This window comes from Miniopterus schreibersii (assembly GCF_964146895.1).
Source record: "Miniopterus schreibersii genome assembly, chromosome: 1".
In the NCBI taxonomy this organism is placed as follows: domain Eukaryota; kingdom Metazoa; phylum Chordata; class Mammalia; order Chiroptera; family Miniopteridae; genus Miniopterus; species Miniopterus schreibersii.
The window spans coordinates 138,415,705-138,433,160 of NC_138101.1; the positions used below are offsets into that span (position 1 = coordinate 138,415,705).

The 17,456-nt window shown below is 40.2% G+C and overlaps 1 protein-coding gene across 1 annotated transcript; it reads right to left on the reverse strand.

Annotated features, from left to right (window-relative positions):
• Positions 1-705: 705 nt before the first annotated feature.
• On the reverse strand, positions 706-9,993 carry ZNF770 (zinc finger protein 770). Its single transcript, XM_081118085.1, has 2 exons — positions 9,554-9,993; positions 706-5,157 (listed from the first exon to the last, which is right to left on the reverse strand). Exon 2 carries the CDS (start codon positions 5,114-5,116, stop codon positions 2,981-2,983), a length of 2,136 nt encoding a protein of 711 aa, XP_080974211.1. The 5' UTR covers positions 5,117-5,157; positions 9,554-9,993; the 3' UTR covers positions 706-2,980.
• Positions 9,994-17,456: the final 7,463 nt, after the last annotated feature.

Sequence of the window (17,456 nt, forward strand, 5' to 3'; positions counted from 1 at the left end):
GTTCCTGCAGTTAGCCGTGAAATTCTAAGCCCTTCTAACTGGCAATAGGAGAAATCTCAAGAATTAAATGTTCCCTTTTCCTGAAGCTTCTAAAAAAGCAAATATTCTGCATCATAAAACAGTCCTTGTAAATGTTATTTCTAACAAAGAAATCCTGTAAGATATCCAGGCTTCAAAAACTATTGCTAAAATGTCTGTAATTCTAATTGGCTATCTTACATAACATGTAAAATAAAATCTGTTTTCTACAAGTCAGTTTTGAACACCTGTTTTCTCTCATAATCATGAAAAAATGAATAAAACCTGGCTCAACTAAATTTCTTCTTTGAGGAGTGTGAGACTGCATATCTAATTTAAATCAATACTAAGTAGATAAGACAGAGGCAAGAAGAGCAAGGATACTATGCACTGGAGGAATTAATTCTACATTTCTTTAGTACAAATCTGGAGAGGAAGGCCAAAGAGGACAAATGGGTAGGCAGGTAGATTACGTGGCACACAGTGGAGTTAACACATCCTTCAGCAGGTGATAAGGAGCTGTCAAAGAAACCAAACATGAACAAAAAAGCAAATGATTAAATATCCATGTCAGGAAGCTCAATGTAGGAGGTAAACTGGAGTGGACCTAGGAAAGTATCTGGTAATTGGTGCCTTGATCAGTATTATGTGATTTTCCCTTTAAAGAAAAAGTCCAAACTGTGTAATTTGAAACTTTATTTTAAAAATATTCTGAAATTTGAATGTTTCAAGAATCTTAACCACCACCACCTACTTTTCAATACATACACGTTTTGTAGAACCTACTGCAATACAAAACAAGAACCAATCATTCCACTAACTCAGCCAATCAAATTACTTCTGTAAATAATCATACCATAGCCTGGAATCACCTGAAGGAAAAATTTATCTAATTCTCTTTAAAGATATTTATAAAGTTTATTTTTTCAGACAACCAAAGTAGTTGATTCCACACTAACCATTCTGGCATGCAGCAAATCATCATTTAATATATAATGTTTAATCTTGTCATGAATGTATACAGTTTATTTTCACTCCTATAGTTTCCACAAGAAGCTTGCAGTGATAGTAAAGGTAAATAAGTATTTTGTAACAGGTACTTCAAATAGCACTACAATACATCTTTGACAAAATTTTTACAATATTCCAACTTTCAATATGAAACAGCTTAAAAAGGCATGGGCCAAAAAAAGTACAGTATCACTTAGGCAAATGAAATCTAATAATCATACAAGCACAACACTGTTAAGGACTCTCCCTGTTTGGGCTGGGAAAGGCATATATGAGACATTTACTTCAAATAACATTATATTAGTAGCTTAGGAAAATCCCAAAATACATCATTTCAGACATATAAACGGGAAAAAACTCTTGAACCTGTATTCTTAGAAAATATGAACTCATTTTTACTTGCTTTAATGTAATAAATATGTTTTTGAAAAGTTTTGTCTAAAGTAAATTCTGTAAACCATCTTGCTTGCACTGGAGGAACGTACCTTAAGAAAACCTAAGAGAACTTATTCTTTAAAAGATGATTCTCCTGCACATTTGTAAACACTGGGAATTTTATCTGTACTGTTATGTTTCATCTCTGTAAATTAAACCCAAGCTTCTCAAAATTCACTTGCAAAACACATAAGCAGACCAACCCCTCCCTTTTCACACACAAGCAGTTCAGAGTAAATTCAAAACTTACGATTGTTCATTTATTCATTCTTAATAGAGGGCCTGGCTTGTCACTGTATTTAAGTGTGCTAGAATCAATACCCACCTGTTCTTTTCACCTTAGAAAGATAATGGTTATTTTTTTTATTGCTAGGAAATGCTATTCTTAAAGATTTAATTTAAAATGGCAAATATGAAGGGCAATTTGTGATTATAAGTCTTTTATGGTTTAAGATGAAATATTTCCCAAATCATGATAGTACTGTTTAAAAGAATGATAGCCTCAAATCTATAAGCATCTTGTTCCTATTCAGGAGTAATTATCTTACTAATTAAAATAACAATTTACTAAGGATCAAAACAATACTCTTTAGCATTAGAATCTTATAAAAAATATAGAGGAATAAAAACTATAACTAGACCTAGTCATTGCATTTTGATCAAACTTAACAGAATAGATCTAGTTAAGTCATAGGACCATTCAATTAAGGAGGCATTAAAAGAAAGTTTTACTGAAGTAAATGCAAAAATTCCTGCTATCAATCATTAATAAGCAAATAGACAAATTACATTTACTCCTCTGAAAAGATAACACTGCAAACATATCAAAAAGATTATGGCACTTGTGGGACAATATTCCTGATAAACATGTAAATGTGTGGAGGTGCACCCTAATTATTTTGGGAAAGACAACAGCAGGCTGGGCAAAAAGTGATTCAAATCACCAGTGAAAAAGGAGGTGAAGCTACCACAGAATCCTAAGAATAAATAGCTTGGAAAAGACCAATGAAAATAATGCTGATTCTCCTCCATTTTTCACTTTTATTGCCTTTATATTTTTTAAATTTACAAGAAAAAAATTTTGCAATGGGATTTGAGCCATAGGTGAACAAAACTATGCTTTCGTGTGAAATGTAAAATAAATGAAATATCATGAAGCTACTTGCTGCAGCCAAAAACCAATTTTTACCTCTCGGTATTTTACTATTTCTAAAATGGGGCTAAATTGTTTGTACCGCATCATGGGTTTACACCACTTCCAATAAAGCCAAAGTATATATTACAATAAAATAGATGCTTACTTTATGACATCAAACCATGTTCTTCCTTCTAAAAATAGGGCTGTTCCCAAAAAAACTGTATTGTCTATGTATCTTACCTTACTGTGCAGGACAAGCAACTGCCTATAAATATAATCATTCAACCTAATGCAGGCCTTTTGATAAAAACACATTTAAAATGATACAGGCTTTAACAGCATCACCAGAGACCACAAATGTGTTAATGACTCTGGAAGTTACATAACTGAATTTAAGACAACCGCTTTTTCTTGTGGTTGTTCCTTAAAGTGAGTAAGTTGATGTCTCTTCCAGTGAGGGGCCTGTCTGAATGTTTTGCCACAAACTGAGCATTCGAATGGCTTCTGCCCTGCATGAATTAGATAGTGTCTCTCCAGTTTAGATGGAGATCTAAAACTTTTAGAACAAACACTGCATGGGTAAAGAAGGCCATCATTCCTCTCAGGATGTTCTGAATAACTACAACAATGACTAAGAGGGCTCTGCTCTGATTCCAGAAGGGCATTAGAGAGAGAGGGCTGCCTGCTCCTACAGTGGGCACCAAGAATGAAATCCTCTGATTCTGCCTTAACTTTTATTTCTGATATTTGATCTGACTCTGAGGCCTCACATTTTTGAAAACCAAGAGCCTTGCATTGTTGAGAAGCATTATAGTTAACGTTATCACCTGGATGAATGAAAAGTCTGCTCAAATTGTCTAATTCTACTTGGCAAAGAGATCTTCTATAAGGAATCTTTTCAGTATGAGTTAATTTATGTCTTTTTAAGTGAGCTGACTGTCTAAAAGATTTCCCACAAACAGTACAGCCAAAAGGCCTCTGTCCAGTATGAATTAAGTAGTGTCTCTGTAGTTTGGATATAGAAGGAAATACTTTCTCACATTTGTCACAAGGACACATCTTATGTCCAGTATGCATGTTTTCACTTGGAACTGAAAAACCACACTGAAGCACTTCGCACTTATCAAAGAACTCCTCACCTGATGAACCATAGACAGATATGTCTTTATTATTCACTGAATTATCCATAGTTAACATGTTTTCTGTCGTAAGGATACCTTTCAAGTTTTTCCCCATATTTTGGCTCGGGAAGTGCTTTTGCCAAGAAGATGGCAAAGTCAATGTTTTCTTCTTTTTATTGCCAGCTGTCTTATATGTTCCATGTTTGCCAAGAGAACCCATAAATGTTCTCTGGGTTTGTTCAGGGTTCTGCTCACCAGAAATAAGATCACAATTTTTCAAGAAACCGTTTTTAAATACTTTTTTCTCAGATCTAAAGTTGTCCACTTTCTTACCCCCAACACGTTTAAGCTTGGCCAAGATTTTTCTAACGATGGTTTTATAGTTGAGGCTTCTTTTGAAACTGCTTGGGATTTTGCCGCTTCTGGCAGGAAAACACTTGTGTCCATTGAGAATCTGCTCTGATTCAAAACACTCTTCACACTCTGGACACTGGAAAGGAACAATATAAATAGAGTGGACATCAAGCTGATTATTCTCCTCAGATTCACCTATAGCACCATTTTCAAAACCATCCTGCTTTGCATTTAATTTATTAGGCAGGGGGCACGATTCTGGACTCTTCGCTTTTAATGAAAGAGTCTGAAAAGTCTTATTCCTGGTATGGATTTGTTTATGCTTCAGAAGTTTGCTTTGAATCTTAAATCCTTTTTGACAAAAACAACATTGAAAAGGTCTTTCTTCTGAATGTGTGAGTTGGTGGATTTTTAGATGAGTTGACTGTCGGAAAGATTTACTGCACAGGACACATTTAAAAGGCCTCTGACCAGTATGAATAAGGGCATGTCTATCGAGTTTTGATTGTGATGGAAACATCTTGCTGCAGATTGTACATGCATGAATATTCTTTCTTTTCTTTGTAGGGCTGTAGGTAGGATCAGACTTAGTACACGGGTGCAATGCCCATCTCTCCTCTGTGGTACAAGTATGATACATTCCATACGCTGGCTTTTCTTGCTTGGCCTCCAACAGTCTTCTGACCTGTTTAACATCATTCTGGTAGGTTTCATTGTGAAGGTGTTGGTGCTTCACAAATGTCTTCAGGTTTTTGAAGTGGCGTTGACAAATACTACATTTGAAAGGCAGATTATGAGTGAGTTGATGCCTCTCCAGATGAACTAGTTGCCTAAAGGTTTTATGACACACATCACATTCAAATGGCTTCTGACCAGTATGAATGAGATAGTGCCTAGCTAATTTTGATGGTGTTTCAAAGTGCTTGAAGCAAATATTGCAAATATATGGCCTGTTTCTAGGTAGTTTGTTGGCTACTACACACTGTTCAATCTTTAGCATTTTTAAATTGTTTTCAGCCATCATATTCTTCAATGACATGTTTTGAGGAGCTCCATAGTATTCTTAATCTCCACAGATATCTAAAAAGTTTAAAAAAATGTATTAATTTAAAAATTATTTATATTCATTGAAAAGAAATAATTTAAATTGTCCTTTGGCTAAAGATATTAAGGATAAAGAGGAGATCTGGACTTTTCTTGTGTTTAAAAGTTAATAACCATTTTGGATGAATACTTTAGAATCATAAAACTAATTTCACACATATAGAGAAATGATGAGTCTTTAAAAGAAATATTCAAAAACCTATCTAGTTTAAGCTATATTTCTAATTAAGATGATACATTAAAATGAGACTGAATTGAATTGAACATTAAGTAGACCTTTTAATTCCAATATTCTTAGTTCACTATTAAGTAGATTTGTCAATATTTAGTTGCTTTGTCACTTTTTAAAATTTGGTCTAGAAAGGTAAACAGTATAAGAATTAAAATTTTGCCCGGCCGGGCGTGGCTCAGCAGTTGAGTGTCGACCTGAGATCCAGGCAATCAGGGTTTGATTCCCAGTCAGTGCACATGCCCGGATTGCGGGCTCCATCCCCAGTCGGGGGCTTGCAGGAGGCAGCAGATCAATGACTCTCTCATCATTGATGTTTCTATCTCTCTCTCTCCTTCTCCTCTCCTCTCTCTGAAATCAATAAAGATATATTAAAAATAAAAAAGAATTAAAATTTAAATACTAAAAAGATGTATTGCACTCAATTACAGCATACCATGAACATGATTTGAGAATGGAATGTTTCATTTATCAAAGTTAGATTTCTTAGCCACATTATTAACACTATTTATTCTCAATTCTTTGGACCAAAACATGACAACTAGAAGAAAATGTCCTAGAAAACCTAGATTCTACTCCTGGATTTGCCACCATATAATCTTGGTGGCAAGAAGAAGGAAATACAGATTCCTCATCTCTAAAACGGGGAAAATGCTTCCTGATGCACCTGAATGCTTTGGAAAACTGCAGCAATATACGTGTTAAGGTGTTATGTGGCTCAACACTGATCAGATTTTAAAACTTTATCCTTACCTACGGAATTTCATTTCTAGGGTTTCTAACTAAGAGATAAATACACTAACTAAACTTACAGTTCTTTTTATTTCTCCTTTCCACTTTGTTGTAGAATCCCTAGAAGACAAGTATAGAGGCAATGAACTCCACATACTGGCTACATATACACTTTGTTTTCAGACTTAATATAAAGATAAAACTTTTTCTTCTAATACACTTCTGTAGGACACACAGAAAAGGCACTTTTGCAACCATCTTATACCCTATCTTCCCTTCTTTCATGAGAGACACCAATTTTCTTCTCATCCTTCTTCCACTATTGCATTCTCCTTAAATAAGGGAGTCAGAGGTTTAAATCAACACTAACAAGCAAACAAAAAACATTGTTCTAGCTCTCTCATTCTAATGTTGTATCTCCTAGTTGAGGTCAGAGAGAAGACAAGTTTATCAGAAACTCAGGGTTCTTTTGTCAGTTGATTTATCCAACATCCAACATATAAGCTATTTGCTATTTACTGTCCTCTCCTAGAAGACACCTTATACACAAAATTACAAACACACCCACTGTGTGGTTCTCTTCAGCAATCTGAATAAAACACACACACACACAATCAAAATTCATTTGTTGAGCAAATATCTTCTACTAGTTGCTTTCTCAGTGTTTTTCAAACTGCATGTCACTACCCATTAACAGATTATAAAATCAATTAAGTGGGTCATGATCAGCATTTTTGTTCAATAAAACAGAGAAAGTATAAAATTGCATAACACAGCAATTTTCAACCAGTGTGCCACAGCACACTGGTGTGCTATAATAATTTTTAAAGCATGCAATACCTGACTATTTAGTCAGGGGCACTGACCTATTTTCTCTTAGATTGTCAAATAAAAAAAATGATAACAGCCAACACAACAACATCTGTTTGGTGTGAATGAATCGAAGTTATAACTTTTTTTGGGTCAGGTCAGCAAAATATGTATTTTTTGGTGTGCCACAGAATTTTAGTAATTAGTTTATGTGTATCATGAGATGAAAAAGGTTGAAAATTGCTGGCATACATATAGCAAGGATAAATACTGTTTTGTGAAACTTCTGTAGGAAGAGGTAAAAAAGTTTGTGAAAGCTGTTCCTAGCGTACTTCTTTACACACTAGAGAGAGGAATCCACAACAAATCAATTGCTTTATTCAAAGTGGCTAAGTAATCTATTAAGTAATATCAAGGCCCATGGGATGAGACAGGATTACTAAGAAAAACAAGTGTCTGGTTTTGTTCAGTTGGCCCATATAGTCCCAAAATACTTATCAAAAATCTAATTAGAGGCCAAATGAAATATTCCACAGAGATTTAAGAAAAAATAAAATAATCTGACTGCAAGCCACTATATTAATTTATAAAATACCAAGATATCCATGTAAGTAAAAATCAGCTGTTGGTGCTATTAATAAGCATTTTCCTGACACCAAGTTACAGAAATTACAGGTGAACAACCTCCAAGTCCCTAACCATGCTAACACAGTAGCAGTTATGAAGACTAAAAGTAAGTCATGACTCCAGTGAACTGCCAAGAACTTGGCAATTTATTTAATTCCTGTGGAGCAATCAGGTATCAACATAGTCAACCAAGACAACCAGCCAAATTGAATCAAGCCTTTGTTCGCCTACTGCGACAGTGCAGGAAGGAGGCTAAAAGTACTACTGGCTCCCCAGTGGTTTATTAAATGGAACAACACTAGGTAAGGGTCATGTAGATGCTGTGCACACAATCATCTTACTGCAGAGGAGGCCCAAATAAAAGGCTTCTGCCTGGTTATGGACCTGTGGGCCAGGCCAGAGAGGAAGGACGGACTAGGAGTGGAAAGGTCCTGGGTCAAAATGGAGAAAAGTGCATCAGTCAAGGCTGTCCCCTCTCAATAAGGTCAAGGTAGAGATGCCTGGGAAATGCCTCAGCCACGGTGCTCAGAATGAAGGTACCTGAGCCAGGAATGCAGAATGAGCATGGCTAGCAGGAGGAAAGGGGTGAGTCCCTAACTGCAACTCCCTCCAGAAAACTGCAATGTACTGATCATGCACAGCTCCCCACCTCCCCTACCCAGGCCAGCCAGGCAAAGTCTTGCTATTGTCTACCTTTGGGTATGAAAGATCATACAAAGGATTTTGGCCTGGAGCTAGATTCCTCAATTCCCGTTGTATATTTTCCTTCCTTTTAATAGTGTCTGAAACACTCTTAAAAAAAAAAAAAAGCCACACTAGACTCACACACACACAACCATCTCTGATTATAAGTTATTGACTACCTACATACAGCTCCTGTGCCAGAGAGTCTATGGTTGTTCATCTACCACTAGGACTGGATACTATTGTCACTGGCCTCCAAATCACGTAGGAAAACACTTACTGGGAGCCCCATATTGTTAGGCTACTGGTGGCAAGCAGTGATCTCATCTCCTATTTATAAGTGACGGCTCAGGAATCCTCAGCGCTCCAAGTGCATACTTATACAGGGTGCATATACTTATACAGGGTGCATATTAATTGGATAGAGGTCTAAATCCTACTTCATCTGATTCTCTGTGCTCTCATTTTTTTAGTCAATAATATTTTTAAAAAACAATCCCAAACTTTGTAATTTTTCCTATGTTAAACTGAAAATAAAAATAAAATAGTAAACTTCAATGGTTCAATCTGAACACTATCCCTGACAACAGCAAGATGCGAGCCGTTGACTGTAAAAACTGGTCTCAAAAACCTCCGAAGTTGCTTCAAGGCCAAAAGCCTGTTGGTTTTCTAGCCTTAACGAACACCATTGAAACGAAGTGAGGATCTCACAAAAGTCAATGAAAAAGAAACGAAAGACCTGGGAGAAAGCTGCACAACTTTCACTAGGGGAATAATCTTTGGCGACACTTGCCACAGCCGTTCCCTCTTTCCACTTTCTCCCTCCTCCCCCCACACCCCCGGCCCACTCTCTCGGGCTTGAACCCTCTCCTCTCCTCCCGGGGGCTGCACTGGACAGAGGCTCCAGACACCTGGCCCCTGCCTCATCGCCCACAACCAATAAGCACCGAGGGGTTCAGCCCAGTCCCGAGATTGCAAAATCCCACAGCAGGAAAGGAAGGGCAAGCAAGGGTGAATGAAAACTGCTTCGGCCCAAGCCAGGGATAACATGCCTTGCATGACGTGACCCGTCGCTGCCAAGGAAAAGCATTCTCTCCGGGCCTTCCCCTCGGCGATTCCCACTCCCCGTGAGACGCAGTCCCGACGCGCGGCCGTGGGAAAGGAAAGGGAGCTAAGGTCGTGCCGCCCGCGCGCCGGCTCCCGAGTCCTTTGGCGGGATCGAGGCCGGCCCCACCGTTCCCGGGGCTCGCTACACCTCACGCCCGCGTCCCCGCCGCCCTCCTCACGCACCTGCAGCTGGCCCGGGCCCGGCGACCACACATCTCAGGGACCCGGCGCCGCGGAGGCAGCGAGCGCCGCAGGTCCGCAAGGCCGGCGCGGCGACGGACGAAGCGCGCAGGCGCGGCACTCGGAGGGCCCGGGGCCGCGGTCCGGCTGGAAACAGGCTCCCGCGAACCCGAGGGCCGCAGTTCGCCGGGGCGCGGCCCGCGGCTCTCGTCCGGGAGCAGGCGCTCAGGCAGAAGCGCGGCCCCCGCCGCAGCGCCGCCCGCCCCGCCCGCCCTTGGGGTGGGGGACAGCACAGGAGCGGAGCGGGGCGCGTTTTCCATCTCACCCATAAGCGTCGGCTGGGGGAACCTTGTGGCCCTGACCTTGGGGCTGAAGGCCCGGCTGGAAACTGGCTCGCCCACCTGGAAAGCCCTCGGGGCTCCCCTCTCTCCCCAACGCGGGAGGCCAGCGAGCCACCCACGCCAGGTGCCCTCGGCGCTCCGCGCGCTGTCACCTGGCGGGGGCGGGGCGGGCTTTGTGGCCAGACGGGACTGGGCGCCTTCCCGGCTGTGCCTCTGGCCGCCAGCTGCGCCCCCGCCGTTCCAGGTCCCTATTTTGGCTTTGTGCAGGGTACCCATTTCTGCGCCTAGCGTCTTAGTTCCTTCAGATGGCTCTGACAATCAGACGAATGCAAAGTGCTCAACAGACTGCCTACGTGTGTAGTAAGCCTCAAATAGTTGTTCCCATTTATTAATTACTGTTTTTATGTTACATAGAACTTTATGGAGCGATAGGATCCTATTTTAAAATGAGGAAATTGCCCGGCCGGGCGTCGCTCGGGCTGAGCGTGGACCTAGGATCCGGGCGATCGGGGTTCGATGCCCGGTCAGGGCACATGCCCGGGTTGCGGGCTCGATCAGTGCCTCTCTTATCATTGATGTTCTGTCTCTCTCTCTCCCCCTCTCCTTTCCTCTCTGTGAAATCAATAAAGATATATTAAAAAAAAAAAAATGAGGAAATAAGACCCAGACGTTAAGGAGCTTAACATCACAGGTGGAGGTGGGAGTCGAATACACGAAGTCTAACACCAGACCTGCACTTTTAATTCACAACTGCTTGCAAAATTATAGCTATATCAGCATTTTATGTAGACACAATTAAGGGTTAAATGTGTAGTACAGGCTAGGGTGGCACATTATTACTGAATATGATGCTTACGTATCTACTGAAGATTTTAAGTATAAAAGGCACTGGAAAAGAATTTATTGTAGATTTTTGCAGGCTCTGATTGTAACTGTCTCTGATAGAAGAGAAAATGAGAACAAGTAACAAGGACTTTTTTTTACTGTAATTTTTGCATTGCTTTTACAGGACCACTGACAACAAAAGTTGTTATTTGTAATGTTAAAAAGGAGTATGTTGGGCCAATGAGAAGTAAGTCTATATTGTTGATGTGGTTACATGGAAATGGCTAATAGAAAATGAGCTTTTCCTCTAATGTAGCAACCTTGGAGGAGTCGTGTTTAGGAAAGGTTGAAGCCCCAACTTCCAACAGAAGCAAAGATGGAGAGAAAAGGGGAAAGGCTTAGGTGTGCCCTGAGTGCTAATCCCAGGGTGGGATTCTGTTTGTTCTGCTAACCTTTGGAAACTTGCTCTCTTCTGCAGCTTCTCCTGGGAGCTCAGCTCAGCCAGACCATGCAAACAATTGCAACCATCACCAGCCACATAAATTTTTAGGAGAGATATGCAGACATGAGAGGCTGTTTGTTACCTGATGTGGGGGAGGGGGGACTAATACAGGGTACATTACCTGCAAAATAAATAGGCCTTTGCACCAAGAACCTGAATATGGGGTGTGGACCAGCAATGTTACATGGATTAGCTAGTTTCCAAGGCCACACCCTACCTCATAACCTTCTCCACTTACTTTGACAGCTATCTCAGGCTTCTGGAAAAAGGGGGAGAAATTACCATGAATAAGAGTGATCAGGAAGTTTTTGTTAGGTGAGATTTGAACAGGAACTTAGTAAAGGGTATAATATGGATAAATAGAGTACTGTGGACTGAACATCACAGGGAGAGATGGTAGTGCTGGCAAGGAAAAGTAAAGGAGTCATGGCATACATACGAATTAGTATCTTATCTCTGCAACTTGTTAGTGTGTGTCCTTAAAAGATATTAACCTTTCTGAACCTCTGTTTTGCTATCCGTAAAATGGGGAATATAATTAATCATTCATTTATTTAATGACATATCATGTATTAAGCACAAGGGATTCACTTCTAGGTGTATAAAGATGAAACAGTGAGGCCCTTGACTTCAATGTAGTTTTCAGCTCAGAACATGCGGGCAAAAGAAGTGCAATATACTAAGAGAAGATGTGTATGGGGCAGGTGTGGGAATGGGGACTCTAAATCTGCCTGGGAGCTTCAGGTAGAGATGGTCTTTGAGTGGAGGCTCTAATGAAATGATCCATCTCCCCATCCAGCCACCCTACATTTACTTTACTAGGCACTTGCTATATGTCATTTCCTGTTCTAGGTACTGGAGATAGAGTAGTAGACAAATTAAAAAGTTTGAAGTCCCTGTATTCATAGACTTTGTATTTATAGTTGATATTTTATGTATTTATATGGCTACTGAGAGAGACAATAAGTTAAAGTAAAATATATAATATGTAGTATGTTAAATATTGGTAAGAATCAAGGAGAAAAATAAGCACAGAAGGGGGCTATGAAAATTTGGGAGAGCAAGTTTGTTGGCTTTTTAGTAGATAGCCAGGGGGAGACTTACAAGTTCTGTGACTTTTGAGTTGAGACCTAATAGTAATAATAGAGCCAGCCCTGCTCATTCATGCTCCCCATTTAGAGCACCTACTGCTTACCAGGCACTTTGCAAGGTAGGAAAGACCTTAAATGCCTGGTAGAGTTTTTTTTTCTTCTTCTTCCTTTTATTTATTTTTTTAAAATATATCTTTATTGATTTCAGAGAGAGGAAGGGAGAGGGAGAGGGAGAGATAGAAACATCAATGATGACAGAGTCTTCACTGATTGGCTGCCTCCTACAATCCCCCTGCTGGGGATGGAGCCCACAACCTGGGCATGTGCCCTGACCGGGAATCAAACCGAGATCTCCTGGATCCTAGGTTGATGCTCAACTGTTAAGCCATGCCCGGCTGGGCTTCTTCTTTCTTTTAATCCAATAGGCAACGGGAAATTTTTGAAGAGTTTTGATCACAGGTATGGCATGCATAGATTTGTGTCTTAGAGAACTCACTAGGAAGTGATCTAGGTAATGAAATGGAGGAGGTGAAATTAGAATAGCTGTGCTGGCTGCCTACTCCTCAAATAATTTGGATGAAAATTCGAGTCTGTGGCCTTTGACAGTCTTCATGATACCCATGAGTTCTCACAGTTTGTTCCTAGTGTGTGGTATCTGTTTTCCTCTGGAGTCCTTAATCTCTGTGGACGAAAAGGGGCCACATGCTAAACCCGACAAGCGCAGGGCAGGCCTGCATGGCATCTTGCAAACTCAGAGACCCAAAAGTAAGCATAAAAGATGGTCGGAAATTAAAACTTTTACACTAAAAACAGTCTACGGTGGGTAGTCATGCCCTAAGGCAGTATTTTTCCCTCACAAAGGTTAATTTTCACCAACTTTTAAACCTTCACAACATTTTACAATCCTTTTTACAACTTTCACAAACTTTCTTACCCATTCAGAAATAACCAGCTTTAGAACTCTCTTTTATCCCTTCAAAATGCATTTCCATACCTCATGCCTTCTTTTACCAAAACCATACCATTTCTTTCCAACTAGTTAGAATTCTTAACTCTTAGGAACCTTAATTTTTAAGTGACAGGTAAATAATTAGTATTCCTCAGATTAGCAATACATTTTAAGAGATACATTTTAAATAAAATACAAGACATATTCATTAACAGATTTAAACCCATCCTCTAGATTCCCTATAATAAGAAACCAAAGTAGGCAAACTCAGATTAATATTTCAGTATCCTATTATTTCAAAATACCTAGATATTTAATACCTAGATATTTAATAATTTTTATTATTTAACCCAGCAAAACTCCATAGTTTAAGTTACTAAAGACTTGGGGAAACTGTTTATATATATAAAAGTTTTTACTGAAAAAGTTTATCAAAACCCCTTCATTTTAGTTAGTATCTATTAATTATGCCTTAACAACTTTATGAGATTTTTGAAGCCAATTACTATTTCCGAAGGCATTTTTTTGTTAAATTTTGTAATTCCCTGGCCTTAGGGGGCCTTATGGTGAAAGTACTTTTATTTTTACAGAGCAGGAGTGGTACCCCGTCCTCGCCACTTCCTGCCCAAGGGCATTTCAGCAGCTCGGGCCCTTCTGGGAGAAAAAACTTGGGAGGGTTTAAAAGACTTATTTCCCATATTTCTGAGTAGAATGTAATAATATGAATTTTTGCGCATAAGAAGAGATCTTATCCTATTTCAAAACAGAAACAAAACAACCCCTAAAGTAAATAAATGAGTACTCTCAAAAGGAGGAATAGAGACTTTAACCTTAGAAGTTTTATCTCACACTAACCCAGCACAACAGCAGACAAAGGATTCCCTGTGTTCATAAAGTGGCTGGCAAGTCTCTTCTCTTCCCCTCCCCCCCCCCCCAGGGGTCCAGTCCGCCAGAAGCCGGACAAAGTAGGGTATGCTCCTACCTTTAAACAAATTAAACCAAGCAACAAAGAGACACAGAACAATTACCAGAGACACTCTTATATGTAATATTTACTAGTGCACACAACAGATCATTTATTCATTCAGTTTAATTTTAGAGCCGGCATTTTTTTTAAATTAAAGTATGCAAAATATTATTTTAGGTATCCAAAGACAACTGCATTTTGGCCATTTTAAGTTGATATTTCTAGTTAAATCTTTCCATTTCTGTAAAGCACTTGCAAGTAAAGGCCTCCTATCAGGAGTATTAATAGGGGCTGGGGCTGGGAGTTTCTGACCTTGGAGGCACAATTCCCATATCAATTTCTAGTTTCTTTTTTTAATATATATACCTGTAGAGTCTGAGAAAATCTACTAAGACTTCAGAACAGAATGAGTTCAGCTCTCATTTATACAGTGAAGGTTTTTGTTTCTTAGAAAGCAATTCCAATAGAAAAGCCAGAGTTAAAATCAGCCACCCGTTTTTCCTCCCTTCTCACCTTAGCCTGGGTTCTGTCAGCCGTTAACCCTAGTTCCACCTTGAGGATTTAAAAATACAGCTCAGATTAAGTCTGACCCTCTACCAAAAGCAAGGGAAGGTCCTGGATCCAAGAGACTCAAGTTTACCAAATGGGAGAGGAACTGGCGGCCCTGAACCGCCCTTTGCTGGATGCTAGCACCTGGTCTGGGTCTGAGGCGTGGTCTTGGGGGAGCATCTTTGGAATCTTGCCAACTGCACCAAGTAATGTTAACTTAAGAAATCACTGAAACCTGTGAAGGATTTTTGTGGGTTTATTAGAGCCAAACTGTCCACAATTACCAGGAAGCCAAAACCTCAAAGAATGGCAGTTTTGCACCTTGCTTTATAGATTGCAATAAAAGAGGAAGACATAAATGGGTTATGTGAAATCTCTGGGATTGGATAAAAAGTAAAATGATAGACACATACTTTTTTTTTTTTACGTGGATGGGTACAGGATAATTAACAGTCAACAGTTAACAAGATATCAATAACAATGAGAAGATTCCTGGTCTCTGCCCTGGTGCCTCAGAGGGCCCGGAAAAGGAGGAAATTACTTTGTTTTGCCAAAGGCTTGTGTTAATCAGATATGTTATTTGAGATGCAAAAGACAACCGGCAGGTTTAGTTAAGGTGAAAATTAACCTTTGTGAAGGAAAAATACTGCCTTAGGGCGTGGCTGCCCACCATAGACTGCTTTAGTTAAAAAGTTTTAATTTCAGACCATCTTTTGTGGTTACTTTAGGTCTCTGAGCTTGCGAGGCCGCTACGCAGGCCTGCCTTGAGCTTTTTAGGTTTAGTATGTGGCCCCCTTTCATCCACACAATAAAACCATCCATTTGCCTCTAGCAGATAATAGACTAAAATCTGCACCCCTTAGGAGTCAGTTTCTACCCCCAAGCAATTATCAAAGGAATTTTCCAACAAAGATAACAGCTCTCTCTTCCTATTTTTGGTGAATAAAATCCTCTTCTTTCTATCATATATTTCCTCGAGAAAAATATTTGCAGCCTCTTGTATATTTTGCTACACAACTTTTGAGGGCAGGGTGGCAGGTGCTGGGGTGGGGAGTGATGAGTTGGGACCAGAAAGTAAATGCAGTATGGCTGTATTTTACTTAAGGCAGTTGGACCATCTCCAACTCATAGCCTAGTCCCAGTCTCCTAAAGCATTGCTGGAATTTTTCTCTGAAGCTCCACTGGGGATAATGCCTATTGGGTTTCTGGGTCTAGTAACATAGCAGCATCCTACCCCACCCCATAGACTCCTCTGTATCAGTTCACTGGGGTTCCAGAGTTACCCAGATTGAAGGCTGGATTCCCAGCATAAGGCTTTGACCACATTTGTTCACCCTTAAGTTAGGGCCGACTTCTGGACTCTCACTAAATGTCCCTCTGACTACTGTAACACCAGGATCTAGGCCAACCATGGAGGGAGGGTGGAGTTGTGGCATCTACCAAGCTCTTCTGCCTATGGGATCAGGAGAGCTTGACGCTGTGATCTCTCTCCAATTTCTAGATCTTAATTTCTGGTGGACAGGAGAAAGTTCTTCCCACAAACACATTCTGTAAAACAAAGTGCCCATCCCCAGAAGAGCCAGAACAGACCTAGGCATTTCCCTTCTCAGCCCCCCCACCCCACCCCACCCCCACCCCACCCCCGCCCAGTAGTGCTGTGGGTTTGAAATCCTCTCTGGTGGCTGCTAGATTCCAGGGGCAAGTATATGAGATATTGTTGATCTCTTGTTTAGGGCCTGGCTTCCTAACTAGATAAAAATTCAGTAGTCATGGTTCCTGTTTAAGGCCCAGGCTCTTTCTGGTGTGCTCTCTGACCCAAAGTAGCAACTTGCTCCACAAGCCTAGTATTTCCAAACTGCTTTCCACCTGCAATGTGGAATGCTTCATTGCAAAAGCCTCTTAGGTTTGTTTTGTTTTGTTTTTAAATATATCTTTATTGATTTCAGAGAGAGGAAGGGAGAGGGAGAGGGAGAGATAGAAACAGCAATGATGAGAGAGTCATCATTGATTGGCTGCCTCCTGCACACCCCTGACTGGGGACTGAGCCTGCAACCTGGGCATGTACCCTGACTGGGAATCGAACCTTGATCTCCTGGATCCTAGAGCGATGCTCAACCACTGAGCCACGCCTGGCAGGGTAAGCCTCTTAGATTTTTAACACAAATGCACAGGTCATTTCTCCTTCCTGCTGTTACATTGTCAAAAGTCTGATTTACTTACCACATTGCCAATTATTGTTAAGCATTCAGCTACCCACTGTACCCTGAGGATGCATTTGCAGCTTTGAGGTCATATAAATTCCTAATTCTGGATCCTGAAAACTTTAAGTTAATGATTGTCTACATCCTGATGGCCACCCCTCTAATATTTCAGGGAAATGTAAGGATCTTCCTTTATGAATTACCTGAAAATGTTTATATTTCTTGTGGTATATGGTGTTCACTAGGGGTCTTAATAGACAGTCCCAAGTTTGAATCTACAAGGGACCCTGTCTCAGTAGAAGAATAGGAATTTTTCATCAGCCCTCTAATGAGTTGCATTGTGTCCCTAAAAAAAAGATGTTCCAGTTCTAACCCTGGGTACTTGTGAATGTGACTTTATTTGGATTTAGGGTTTTTGCAGGTGTAATTAAGTATTTTTATATGAAATCGTCCTGGATTTAAGGTGAGCACTGAATCTAAT